General features: G+C 42.0%; 1 protein-coding gene across 2 annotated transcripts in view; it reads left to right on the top strand.

Moving 5' to 3' along the window:
* The window catches only part of sumf1 (sulfatase modifying factor 1), a 187,381-nt gene that overhangs the window by 92,734 nt on the left and 79,766 nt on the right, over positions 1-14,881 (top strand). For both annotated transcript variants that reach the window (XM_063067863.1, XM_063067864.1), the window contains exon 6: positions 13,311-13,425. In XM_063067863.1, the coding sequence (XP_062923933.1) occupies positions 13,311-13,425 (115 nt within the window). The remainder of the gene's footprint in view (positions 1-13,310; positions 13,426-14,881) is intronic.

The raw sequence follows: 14,881 nt of genomic DNA, 5'->3' as shown, positions 1-14,881 counted from the left end.
GTTCAAAGGGCCTGTTTCCGTGCTGTACAACACATCAACCATCCAGGCCATGCTCTCTTCTTACTGCCGTCATTGGGCAGGGGGTACAGGAGCCTTAGGTCCCATAGCACCAGGTTACCCTTCAACCATCAGACTACTAAACTAACGTGGATAACTTCACTCACCTCAACATTGAAACAATACAACAACCTATCCACTTTCAAAGACCCTACAACTTATATTCTCGGTATTATTTATTTATTTGTATTTGCACGGTGTGTCTTTTGCACGTCGATTGTCAGTGTTTGTCTGTAGTTTTTCATTGATTCTGTTGTATTTCTTCACTCTACTGTGAATGCCCACAAAAAATGAATCTTGGAGCAGTATATGGTGACGTATACATACTTTGAAAATAAATCTATTTTGAACTTTGAAGCATGACACAGTAAGAAGGCTGCATATCGACCCAACTAATAATTACCACAACTGTTTGATTGTTGTGGGGAATTAGATGATATATTTTTTAAATGCTTTGGTGCTCCTTGGTCTCATTTAGGGAATTTTCTAGGAGGCCTGACCTCTTACTCCTCCATATCCTTATCCCTAAACCCTAAAATTCCCTCTTGAGCCCTAAAATCATTCCTACCAACTTAAAACAAACAACTAAGTCTGAGTCACAATCTCAACAGGGCCTTTATTTGCCCCTTTCCTTGTTTCAGTATTTGTTGAATTTGCCTGGGACTTTATCTTAACGTGTGTATTCTGTGCTTGATTTCTCCATACAATTTTGTATTGCTCTTCTTCCCATCAATATCTCATAATTGCAGTGTCTTTGCATCAGAGATCAGCCATTTTATTGTCTCTTCCTTGATTAATGCCTATATGTCAGTGTGTCATTTTTTGTCTCTTAAATACCATTTCCTATCCCATATATCTCCTTACCTGCTTTCAAGTATTCCTCCCATTCAACTGACCCCCTCTCCCCCCCACCCCCTGCCCTGATCTGTTCTGATAACATTCTCTTCTCTCAGTTCCTCCTTCTCTGCCAATTCTGTTCTTAATTCTCTGGCAATGACTGCCTCATTTTCACCATGGATGTTCACTCCCCATATACTTCTAACAGCCCCGCCCCCCCATCAAGAAGGCCATGAAGCTCTCCACTTCTTTCTCAACAAAAGAACCAACCCTTTACCATCCACCACCACCCTCTTCTGTCCCTCACCTTCAACAATTTTTCCTTCTGCTCCTCCCATTTTCTCCAGACTTGAGGGGTAGCCATGGGCACCCAATTGAGCCCCAGATATGCTTGCCTTTTTGTTGCTATGTAGAGCAGCCCATGTTCTAAGACTTCCCCGGGAATGCTTCCCAAATCTTCTTCCACGACACTGATGACTGCATTGGTGCTGCTTCATGCACCCATGCTGAGCTCGTCAATTTCATCAGCTTTGCCTCTAACTTCCACCCTGCCCTTAAATTCACTTGGTCTATTTCTGACACCTCCCTCCCCTTTCTTGATCTCCCCATCTCCATCTCTGGAGCTAGACTGTTAACCAATATATTTTATAAACCTCAAACATTAGGAAATCTGCAGATGCTGGAAATTCAAGCAACACACACAAAATGCTGGTGGAACGCAGCAGGCCAGGCAGCATCTATTGGAAGAGGTGCAGTCGACATTTCGGGCTGAGACCCTTCGTCAGGACTAACTGAAAGAAGAGATAGTAAGAGATTTGAAAGTGGGAGGAGGGGAGATCCGAAATGATAAAAGAAGACAGGAGGGGGAGGGATGGAGCCAAGAGCTGGAAAGTTGATTGGCAAAAGGGGTACAAGGCTGGAGAAGGGAGAGGATCATGGGACGGGAGGCCTAGGGAAAAAGAAAGGGGGAGGGGAGCCCAGAGGAAGATGGAGAGCAGGCAAGGAGTTATAGTGAGAGGGACAGAGGGAGAAAAAAGAGAGTAAGAGAAAAAAATGAGGAAAAAACCAATAATTAATAAATAAACAAACAAACAAACAAACAAATAAATAAATAAGGGATGTGGTAAGAATATTATTATTATCCTCCTTTTTTCTCTCTCTCTCTTTTCTTTCCCTCTGCAAACAGCCAAAATGCTACACCCGCCCATTCACCTCCTCCCTCATCTCCATTCACCACTCCAAACAATCCATCCAGGCGAGGTAACACTTCACCTGTGAGTGTGCTGGGTCATCTATTGTGTCCAGTGCTCCCGCTGTGGCCTCCACTACATTGGTGAGATCCATCATAAATTGGGGGATTGCTTTGTTGAGCCCCTCCGCTCCATCTGCCAAAAGTGGAACTTCCTGGTGGCCAAACATTTTATTTCCCATTTCCATTCCTGTTCCGATATATTGGTCCATGGCCTCCTCTTGTGCCAAGATGAGGCCAACCTCAGGGTGGACGAGCAACACTTTCTCAATCACTTTCACTTTCTCGTGTTTCTTTCCTCAGGCTGAGGCTTTTGATTCTAGAACATTTGAAATGTCCTTTTTTTCAAAGAACAGGGTTCCTTTTCCACCACCATTGAAACTGCCCTCACTTATCAGGTTATTTCTTCTTTTTCCTTTTGCCTTTTCTACCTATCACCACCTAGCTTCTCACTTCAACCACTCCTCTCCTCACTTCAACCATTCCTCTCCTCACTTCAACCACTCATCTCCTCACTTCAACCACCCCTCTCCAACCCATCCACCTTCCCCCTTACTTGGTTTCACCTATCATCTGCCAGCTCATACTCCTTCCCCTGCCCCCCCCCCCGCCTTCTTATTCTGGCATCTTCCCCCTTCCTTCCCAGTCCTGATGAAGGGTCTTGGCCCAAAACTTTGCCTGCTTATTTCCCTCCATAGATATGGCCTGACTTGCTGAGTTCCTCCAGCATTTTGCACATGTTACTTAAGATGTAGAACATCTGCAGAATCTCTTGTGTTTATTCTTCTCAGTTTTGCAGCATCTCTAACTGTACAAACATCCCAAGACAGTTCACGGGAACTGAGCTGAAAAATAGAATTGACACTGAACCACACAAGGAGATATTGGGACAAATAAATTAGATCAAAATGTAGATTTTAAAGAGGCAATTTCAATGCTTACAACCATAACGCTGTGAGAACTACAGCCAGTTAAAATCAGAGGTGCACAAGGGATTAGAACTGTAGATTAAGTGGAGTACAAATGAAGGAGCTAACAGAATTAGGGAGTAGAAATGCTTTTTAAAATAAAGAAGCGGAAGAATTCATTCAGTTTGCCATGCTTGTTTCTTCAATTGCCAATTTTTCTCAAATCTTTCTCTTTTTTATCTTTTGTAATAAATCTTAGCTTTCTCATCACACTTTGTCTAACTATTTTCAGCTGCAAGCTTATGCCTTCTGACTCACTGATATAAACTTCCGAGGCAGACAGTAAAGTGTTAAGTGAGAGTCAGAGGCATTAAACCAGATTTGTTATAATTGCAAACTTATTAACAGTGAAAATGTAAACTTCAGCTTTCTGCTCTGAGACCATTTTTGTTATTTTAACTGAATTAGTTTTACAAGGCAATTCCCTGCTGTGGCATCCCATAATGAAGAATCCTATCACTGACTGGCTGCAATTAAGTGGGTGATATACCACATTGGCATATGGAATGTGTCAGCTTGGAATGCTAAAATTTCATGAGGTTTTTTGATCAAGGCAGCACACCAGATCAACTTTCTCCACTTTTCTGCTGTGTTTTCAAAATGCATTTGGTACCTCTTTATTTAATTTTCTTTCCCTGTTAATTCCCTCAGTAGGGAAGAGCATGCCTTGGGTGTAGAAAACCTTTTGACCACTGCAGTATTGTAATAAGATTGTTCCAAGTTGAATTTTGCATAGTCAGTAACAAGTGAATGACAAACCAGCAACATGAGAAAATCTGTAGATGCTGGGAATCCAAAGCAATGCACACAAAATGCTGGAGGAACTCAGCAGGTCAGGCAGCATCTGTGGAAAAGAGTGAATAGTCAACGTTACAGGCCGAGGCCCTTCTTTGGGACAAACCAGAGCCTGGGATTCTTTGGACCAGGGGTTCCCAACCTGGGTTAATGGTAGGGGTCCATGGCATAAAAAATGTTGGGATTAAAAAAAAAACTAAAATCCTGGAAACACGTGGATGCCCTCAGAAGGTGCATGGTCATTGACGTCCATGCACAATTTCTGACCCGGCAGAGTGGTGTCTTTACCTTAATACTAGTGACACTGGCTTCAGTAGAGGTTGTGGTGACAGGGATTTATTTTCCTTTCCTATCACCTCTCTGTCTTTTCAGCTTTGAGGACAGAACATATCTCTACAAAGCAGCAGAAGATAATGGAGTCACTAAAGCATAGTCTGATTAGGAACGGTCAACATGGCTTTGTAAGGGTCAGCTCGTGCCTCATGAGCCTGATTGAATTCTTCGAGGAAGTGACAAAACATATCGATGAAAGTAGAGCTGTGGATGTGGTGTATAAGAATTTCAGTAAGGTACCTGACAAGGTTCCCCGTGGTAGGCTGATTCAGAAAGTCAGGAAGCATGGGGTTCAAGGAAACTAGGCTGCAAAGATTCAGAATTGTCTTTTCCACTGGGAGGCAGAGGGTGGTAGTAGATGAAGCATGTTCTTCCTGGAGATCAGTCACCAGTGGTAATCCACAGGTATCTGTTCTAGGATGGGACCCCTGCTCTTCGTGATTTTTATAAATGACTTGGATTGAGTGGGGGGGGGAATAGTATGTTTGTAGATGAAACAAAGGTTGGCAGTGTTGTGGATAGTGTAGAAGATTGTTGTGGGTTTCAACGGGACATTGACAAGATGCAGAGCTGGACTGAGCAGTTACAGATGAAGTTTAATCCAGAAAAGTATGAAGTGATTTACTTTGGAAGGTCAAAATAGAAGGCAGAGAAAGGGTTAATGGTAGCATCCCTGACAGTGTGGAGTAGGATCTTGCGGTTCACATCCATGGACCCCTTGAAGTTGCAACACAAGATGATAGGATGTTTAAAAAGGTGTATAGTGTGTTGACCTTCATTAGTCAGGGGATTAAGTTCAAGAGCCGCAAGGTATTGTTGCAGCTCTATAAAACTCTAGCTAGTCCACATTGTGTTCGGTTCTGGCCACCTCCTTATATAGGAAGGATGTGGAAGCTTTAGAGAGGGTGCAGAGAAGATCTACCAGGATGATACCTGGATCAGAAAGCATGTCCTACTTTCTCTATAGGGCTTCTGCCCCTTCCCTCTGATGAAGGGTTCTGGCCTGAAACGTCGACTCATGGTTTCCACGGATGCTGCCTGACCTGCTGCGTTCCTCCAGTGTATTGTGGATGTCCTACGAGGATGGGTTGAGGGAAATAGGGCTTTCCTTTTTGGAGGAAAGGAGATGAAAGGTGATTCGATAAGAGATGTACAAGATGATAAGAGATATAGATAGAGCAAACAGCCAGAGACTTTTTCTCAGGGTAGAAATCGCTAATAGAAGGGGGCATAACTTTAAGGTGTTAGGAGAGAAGTCAGAAGCACGTTTTTTACACAGATGTGTTGGGTACGTGGAACTCAGTGCCAGGGGTTGTGGTGGAGGCAGATCATGGTGTAGATTAATATGTCGGCACAACATTGTGGATCGAAGGGCCTGTACTGTGATGTAATGTTCAATGACATTGATATATTTTTGTCTCTTTCACTTCATGATGCTTGCATTTGTTTTTGTCGCTCTTTCAAAGTGTCCTTCCTGGATGCCTTCTAACATCCAGGGAATCTCTGATGATAGGTTAACTAGGAATACTGGGCTTGCTTGGGGAGATGGGAATCGAGCATCTGCACACTGTCTGGTCCAGTTGAGTTGGTCTGATAATGCCATGATTGGCATTTTCCATATAAAAAACACCATATCAACTCTGTGTCATAGTCATAAAGCAGAGAAATAGGCCTCCATGCTCATGATAACCATCAAGTACTAATTTGTACTAATTCTATTTATTGGCACTTACTACATAGCTGTACACACACTGACGATCCATCTAGAAACTTCTGAAACATTGTGAGAGTGCCTGTGTCCACCTGCTTTTCAGATTCCAGCACCCTTTGGGTGAAAAGGTTCTTCCTCAGGTCCCCTCCAGTCTCTTACTACTTACCATGAGTCTGAGTCCTCAACTTTTAGATAGCTCTGCTCCAGGAAAATGTTGTGGACTCTCTGCCCTTCATAATTTTGTGCAGCAGGTTCCCCTCCTCCACTTCAAGCTTACCCGTTCTCATAACTGAAACGCTCCAACACAGTCAACATACTGGTGAATCTCCCCTTTGCACCCTCTCCTTTGCAATCATATCTTCTGAAAATGTGAGAACCACAACTGTACACAATACTCCAGATGTGGCTTCATCAATATCTTAAAATGTTGTTCCAGCATCGTGCTGCTCATATCCTATGGCCCAGATAATCAAGACAAGCATTCCAAACTCTATCTTCATCACCTTATATACCAGTGCTGGCACATTTTGAGCAATGAGGTCTCTCTGCTCCTCAATACTCCCTAAAACCACACTATTCATTAAGTGTGTCCTCCTGTAGTAGTCTTCCCAAATGCATTACCTTTCATTCATTTAGGAATAAATTCCACCTGCCATTGCTTTACCCATTTTACCAACTGATCAGTAGTAAGACCATAAGAACTAGGAGCAGAATTGGCTCATCGGGTCTGCTCCATCATTTCATGGCTGATCCAATTTCCCTCTAGCCCCAATCTCCTGCCTTCTCCCCATATCCCTTCATGCCCTGACTGATCAAGAATCTATCAATCTGTGCCTTAAATATACATAAAGATTTGGCCTCCACAGCTGCCTGTGGCAAAGAATTCCACAGATTCACCAGTCTCTGGGTATAGGAATTCCTCTTATCTCCTTTCTAAAAGGAGTCTGTTTTATTCTGAGGCTGTGTCATCTGGTCTTGGACTCACTGTTTCCTATGGTGAGATCCACTTCACATCCACTCTATCAAGGCCTTTCACCATTCAATAGGTTTCAATGAGGCCACCCCTCATTCTTCTGAATTCTAATGAATATAGGCCCAGAGCCATCAAACACCACTCCTGTGACAAGCCATTCAATCCTGGAATCATTTTCATGAACCTCCTTTGAACCCTCTCCATTTTCAGCATATCCTTTCTAAGATAAGGGGCCCAAACCTGCTCACAATACTCCAAGTGAGGTCTCACCAGTGCTTTATAAGGTCTTAACATTACATCCTTGCTTTTATATTCTAGTCCTCTTGAAATGAATGCTAACGTTGCATTTGCTTCCTCACCACAGACTCAACCTGCAAATTAACCTTTAGGGAATCCTGCACAAGGACTCCCAAGCCCCTTTGCGCCTCAGATTTTTGTATTTCCTCTCCATTTAGAAAATAGTCATCCTTTAATTTCTTCGACCAAAGTGCACGACCATACACTTCGCAACACTGTATTCCATCGGCCACTTCTTTGTCCATTCTTATGCTGTACCCTACAACTATCCTCCCAAGCAACATCACAACTGGTTAATGTGTCACCTGCAAACATACTAATCATATTAAAGAATTGTTAAAATATAGAACAAACAGCAAGGGTTTAACATTCTTTGTGGCACCACACTCATCAGTAGCTTCCAATTAAATATCAAACCCTCCAATTTCACTGTCTGCTTTCTATTGCCAAGCCAATTTTGACCGTCACAAGTTCTGACATTTTGAACCAGTCTCCCATGTGGAATCTTGTCAAAGGCCTTAGTGAAGTCCAAGTAGACTATAATAAATGCCCTCATTATTACATTTTGTTACCTCTTCAAAAAATTCAATCAAATTGCATATCCAAGAACTCCCCTTAATAAAGTATGCTGAGTATCTTTGATTACTGTCTGTCTTTCCAAGTGCAGATAAATGCTGTTCCTCAGATTTTCTTTCAGTAACCTCCCTACAAATAACGTGAAGATCAGAAGCCTGTAATTTTCTGGCACATCCTCCTATTGAATAAGGGTATCACATTTGCTGTCCTTCATTCATCTGGTACTTCAGCTGCGGCCAGTGAATATCTAAAAGTCTGTCAGGGTCCAAGCAATCCTGAAGCCGTCTGGGATACATTTCATCAGGCGCTTAAAATTTATCCATCTTTTAGCTCATTAGAAAATTATGTATCTTCCTTTTTTAATTATAAAAATATTGTCATATCCTGGATAAGCATTTCAATCGTACAGGACAGTTCACTTCACTGTATGTTATGTAGTATCAGGGGATGAACACTGCACTTCTGGTTAAGTCCGCATTAAGGCTTGAAGCAGTAATCCAAGCAGATGGGAAATGGCATATGACTAAATTTCACACATATGTCATCTGGCCAAAGCTTGACGGGGCAGCAGTATGATGGATAAACATAAACATAAATCATACATATTCTATGTGCTATCCAAACAAGTGTTACTACCTTGTGAACAAGTATGATTGAATAAACACTGTTTTCCATTATTTGGCACCTCCCGTTTCCTCTCGTTGCACCGTCTGTTTGAATACATCCCATGATCCAGTGTGTAACTAATGACTTGGCTGTAGTCAGAATACGGTGATGTGCAAAATGTTACTGTTTTACACAATGCATGCGGCACACCGTTGTCATTATTAGTACAGTCTAACTTCATAAGACCATAAGATACAGGAGCAGAAGTAGGCCATTCGGCCCATCGAGTCTGCTCCGCCATTCGATCATGGGCTGATCCAATTCCTCCAGTCATCCCCACTCCCCATACCCTTTGATGCCCTGGCTAATCAAGAACCTATCTATCTCTGCCTTAAATACACCCAATAAATGCACACAGTCATGGATGACAGAAATGCCCAAGTATTCAATTCCCTCTTTTCTCCTTGTTAAACCAAATGATATTTCCTCCCAAATTCTACAGTTTACATAATATGAAAGTGGGGGTTTTTCCCATCAAAGCGGTCGTACTCTTTAACCAGAGGTGGTGAATCTGTGGAATTCATTGCACAGACAGCTTTGCAAGCCAAGTCATTCAAAGTGGGGGTTGATAGGTTCTTTATCAGAATGGCATCAAATGTTATGGGGTGCAGGCAAGAGAGTGGGGTTGAGAGGGATAATAAGTCTGCCATGATGGAATAGTGGAGCAGACTTAAGGGGCCGAATGGCCAAGTTCTGCACCTATATCTTATGGTCTTCTGGTCTTATGAAGTATCACTAGGAACTTTCAGTTTCCTGACTCACAGATCAGACTGCTCCCCACCAGGCTACTGATGATGCCGTATCCTTCACATCTCGTTGCATGTGCTAAAGAGTTCTCACTTCCTCAAACATTGTGCACAGTTGACCAAAGGGCTCATCTGTGGTCAGTTTCTGAAGTACTGAAACTGGCTTGTTCTTCACTCCTGGTGTGGAATGCATATTTAAGTCATCCTAAATGTCATGAAGTACCATTGTCTGGAAGTTTATAACAGAAAGGGAGACCATCATATCAATGTCGGAAATGGACATTGGTTAATGTAGATAACTTAGGCTCAGAGACCATGGTGTATTTTAAGTTATTTCAATCGCCTCACCTAAGGCCTGTACAGCGCACACGTGCATGCACACACACACTCACACTAAAACAGGCAAACCATTTCCTTTAATCGCCATGTGCATGCGTATGCATATAATATACATCAGTTTGAAGAGTACCTCCTAAAGTAGTTGTATTTATAGTGCTGTACAAGTCTTTGACAGAGTACTACCCATTCCTGCTAATTACTGTAGCTATTCTGAGGAGACTTACTTATTTACGTTCCTCAGTGTTCATTTGACACACAGAGCAAATATTATTCCTGCTGGTTTTCCTGCAGTACGTTTTGACAGTAAATCTGTAGGGCAGAAAAGAATGACAGAAGCACAATGATTTCACATGATTTCATACTGTAAGATGCAAAGTTTAAAATAAGTTTGCCACAAACACAAGAGATTCTGCAGATGCTGGAAATCCAGAGCAGCACGCACAAGATGCTGGAGGAACTCAGCAGGTCAGACAGTATATATGGAGAGGAATAAAGAGTTTACAATTCGGTCAGAGACACTTCATCAGGAATGGAAAGGAAGGGGAAAGAAGCCAGAATAAGAAGGTGGGGGGGGGGAGGGGAAGAAATACGAGTTGGCAGGTGATAGGTGAAGCCAGGTGAGGGGTCAGGAGGAGGGAATGAAGTGAGAAGCTGGGAGGTGATGGGGGAGATGGTAAAGGGCTGAAGAGGAAGGAATCTGATAGAAGAGGAGAGTAGACCATGGGAGAAGGGGAAAGAGGAGGGGCAACAGAGGAAAGTGATAGGCAAGTGAGGAGAAGAGAAGGAGTAAGAGGGGAGTTACAATGGTGAATGAAAAAAAAGAGAGGGGGAGGGGGGTTAAAATTACTGGAAATGAGAGAAATCAATGTTGATACTATCGGGTTGGAGACTACCCAGACGGAATATGAAGTGTTGCTCCTCCAACCTGAGAGTGGTCTCATCGTATTCCTCTCCAAAGAAGCTGCCTGACCTGCTGATTCCTCCAGGATTTTGTGTGTGTGTTAATATATTTGGCAACCACTTTCTGACAATAAAATTGAGGCAGAGTGAAATGCAATGCTAAACTAAAGAGAGAATTTTAGTTAAGTACTTCTATTGAAATGTTTTATAAAAAAGGCGAATGAGAATATTATAAAAGCACTCTCTCTCTCCATCCTGTTTCATATTTTAAACCAGTAAACTGAAGGTGGAAAGTACCATGGCATATTTTCTACACACCCCCATTTACCCAGGCTCCAGCTGCAGTTATTATTAATTTGTAAATACAGAGCTGCTATTTTATTTTCTGCCACACAATAATAGCATTGCCTATGAGAGACAGGTAATGGCCAAAATGCACAGTCAGCAATCATGAACAATAATATTATCTTGGGATTCTGAAGCGCACTACATAAAAGTGAATGCTGCCTGTTATATTTTGGTTGGATAATTTAGCAACTAAGCAGCAGAGGCTTTTGAGTTCATTTTATTTTTATACCCATTTCTGCAATGTAGCAGCCAATTTGAGAGGGACTGCCATCATTATGGAGGAGCCAGAAAGAAGATTGGGGAAAGGGGGGGGGGCGACAGTATAAATCAGAGAGCTGTTCAAAGACTTTGATCAGGGAGACTGGAAGGGTTTGAGGGTCTTTGGTGCAGAGATGAGTGAGATTGGGTTGGAGGCAGTGAAGGTAAAGAAGTTAAATTGGTTCAGTGAAGAGCTGCTTACTCTTGTTACCCTTGACTGTCCTCTCTCTCTCCTTATCTCATGCACGTGCACACACGTACACTTGTGTAAAAGGCTGCTCTTTATATTCACATGTACAAATAAGCACGTGCACGCATACACTCACGCACGTAAACATATATACTCTCACGCACAAACACACAGATCTATAAGACCAAAAGACATATGCGCAGGATTAAGCTATTCAGCCCATCGTGTCTGCTCCACCATTCGATCACGGCTGATTTATTATCCTTCTCAACACTATTCTCCTGCCTTCTTCTCCTGATTCCGGTCTTCAATAGACATGTGATGGAAAATGTACTGACTAGTTGCATCATGGCCTGTTATAGAACACCAATGCCCTTGAATGGAAAAGCCTACAAAAAGTAGCAGATACAGCCCAGTTCATCACAGGTAAAGCCCTCCCCATCACTCAGTCCATCTTCATGGAGTGTTGTTGCAAAAGAACAGCACCCTCATCAAGGAACTCCACCACTCAGGTCATGCTCAGTTCTCGCCACTGCCATCAAGAGGAAGGCACCACCACCAGCTCTTACCCCTCAATGAATTACCCTTGTTGAATTAGAGGGCATAACTTCACTTGCCCCATCATTGAACTGTTTCCAAAACCTATGCACTCACTTTTCAAGGACTCTTCATCTCATGTTCTCGATATTTCTTGTTTTTTTTCCTTTGTATTTACATTTTTTGTTGTCTTTTGCACATTGGTTGTTTGTTCGTCCTGTTGAGTGAAGTCTTTCATTGATTCTATTATGTTTCGTTGAGTTACCATGTATGCCTGCAAGAAAATGAATCTCAGGATTGTATATCATGACTTATCTCTTCTTCGTTAAAAAAACTTACTTTAAACTTTGAACATTCTATAACTTTTGATCCTCGTACTAATCAAGAACCTATCAACTTCCAATTTAAATATATCACCATATACACCACTAACCCAAATTATATTCTTCATCTTCATTCATCCAATAGGTACATTTCCTGAGAACCTGTCATGTATGTGTTAGATTTTTTAATCAGAAAACTTAACTGATTGCAATATACATATTTTCATTTAGTCTGGTTTTAAAAGAAAATGCAGTTGAATATGCTTCAGTAATGATACTGCCAACAGTGAACCATTGTGGTAAAGTAAGAAGAAAGCAAGTTTTCTATGTTTAAAACGGGGAATCGCAATGTGTCTTGCTTTTATGAGAATCTGAATTGAAGATTGTGGGACAGGAGTTGTAGGGCAAATGTTTGCATCTCAAGCTATTAGTATTTACTGGATACTTGAAATCAAGGAATCTTTTCATCATAAGACAAAGCCTAGTAAGTAAGAATATTGTGCTTGTGATATTAGCTATTCTGCTAATAGATATATATCACTTAACAATCTTTTTGAGTTACAGAGTCATGCAGCATTGGCTTTCTTTGGTAAATATAGCAAGTGTTCTTTTTAGTTTACCACTGATTCCATCTCATAATATTCTCCAGTGTTGGATCCTGATACTTTTGAAATCCCAAGGTTCTTTGGAAGTTAAGAATGAAGTATAAAACTTATTGCATATGATTGTTTTATTAAGTGTTAAAGAGCAGAAAACAAACAAGGAAAAGCAGCTGAGAAAACAAAGATAAACGATAAAGCAGTCATGGTTGTCTAATATTCTGACTCAAGATAACAAAAATTCCAGTAATAACAGTTAACCTATAAAATACCCAGATCCAAGTGGTGTGACATTTGGTACAGAAAACCAAGATACTTCTAGAAAAAATACAGAAGCAATTGTACAGTAATCATGGAAAATTCATTGAAAAATTGGATATATATTGGTGATTATATAAAAATACAAGCAAAGGTAGGAAAGTTACACTATGAGAAAAATAACAGTTCCTCACCCTGATCCAACACCAGTAACATGAGCCTAGGAAGTTGAATATATGTGAGAGAGAAAGTAAATCATGTCTCTTAAATATTCTTGCTTTATATGTTTGCAAAACTGCAAACTGTTTATCTGTTTCCAACTATTGGATAAACCTTTAACATTTCTACAGACTCTTCCCATGGGGGAACAAGCTGCATCCTAAAGGCCAGCACTACATGAACATCTGGCAAGGAGACTTCCCTCACCAGAACACAGCAGATGATGGATATGCCAACACGGCCCCTGTAAGTGTCACTCTCTCTGAATTTTTAGTTGTATACTCATCAAGTAACATAGGTGGTGGCGGGGCTTTGCTCCCAGGTGAACTCAATGCCTTCTATGCTCAATTTGACTGTCAAAACATAGCCGCTGATGATCCAGTGATGTCAGTCTCTGAGGCTGACATGCGAGCATCCTGCAGGACAGTGCACATACGAAAAACATCCAGCCCAGGTGGAGTACCTGGCCAAGTACTAAAGACCTGTGCTGATCACTGGCTGGAGAGTTGACTGAGATCTTAAGGCTCTCGCTTCAGCAGTTTGAGGTACTCAGCCGCTTCAAGCAGTCTTCACTTTTACCAGTACTTGAGAGAAACATGGTAACCTGACTCAATGGCTATCAAGCATTAGAACTAAAATCCATAGTGATGGAGTGTTTTGAGAGGTCTTTGATGAAACATATCAGCTCCTGCCTGAGAAGCGACTTGGATCGGCTCCAGTTTGCCTACCAGAACAACAGGTCCACAACAGTCCCATTTCATTGCCTCTTCATTCAACCCAGGAACATCTTAACAGCAAAGATGCATACATCAAGATGCTCTTTATCGACTACAGCTCGACATTCAATACCATCATCCCCACAAAACTAATCAATAAGCTTTAAGAACTTTGTATCAATACTTCTTGTGCAATTGGATCCTCAATTTCCTCACTTGCGGACCCCAGTCAGTTTGGATTGGCAACAACATCTCCACGATCTCCATCAGCACAGGTGCACCACTGGTCTGTGTGCTCTGCCTCCTGCTCGACTCGCTTTACACTTATGATTGTGTGGCTGAAATCAGCTCCAATGCCATATTCAGGTTTGCTGATGACACTACTGTCATAGGCTGAATCTAAGGTGGTGACAAATCAGTATATAGGAGGGAGATTGAAAATCTGGCTGAGTGGTGCTATTACAACAACCTCTCACTCAATGGCAGCAAGACCAAGGAGCTGATTATTGACTTCTGGAGGAGGAAAAAATCAGAGGTCCATGAGCCAGTCCTCAACAGGGGCTCAGAGGTGGAGCGGGTCAGCAACTTTAAATTCAGAATCAGACTTCTCTCAGTCCAGGTGTTACCATTTCTGAGGACCTGTCCTGGGCCCAACATGTAAGTGCAAATATGAGAAAAGCAAGGCAGTGCCTTTACTTCCTTTGGAGTTTGCAAAGATTTGGCATGATGTTTAAAACTTTGTCAAGCTTCTATAGTTGTGTGGTAGAGAGTATATTGATTGGTTACATCACAGCCTGGTATGGAAACACCAATGCCCTTGAGTGGAAAATACTGTAAAAAGTAGTGGATATGGCCCAGTCCATCAGCACTATCCTCGCCACTATTGAGCACATCTACATGGAGCAATGTTGCAGGAAAGCAGCATCAATTGTCAGGACCCCCACCACTCAGGCCATGCTCACTGCTCCCATCAGGAAGAAGGTACA

The sequence above is a fragment of the Mobula hypostoma genome, chromosome 15 (genome assembly GCF_963921235.1).
Source record: "Mobula hypostoma chromosome 15, sMobHyp1.1, whole genome shotgun sequence".
NCBI classification, from domain to species: domain Eukaryota; kingdom Metazoa; phylum Chordata; class Chondrichthyes; order Myliobatiformes; family Myliobatidae; genus Mobula; species Mobula hypostoma.
The sequence above is the reverse complement of the archived record's forward strand: the minus strand, read 5'-3'. Positions and strand labels throughout refer to the sequence as shown.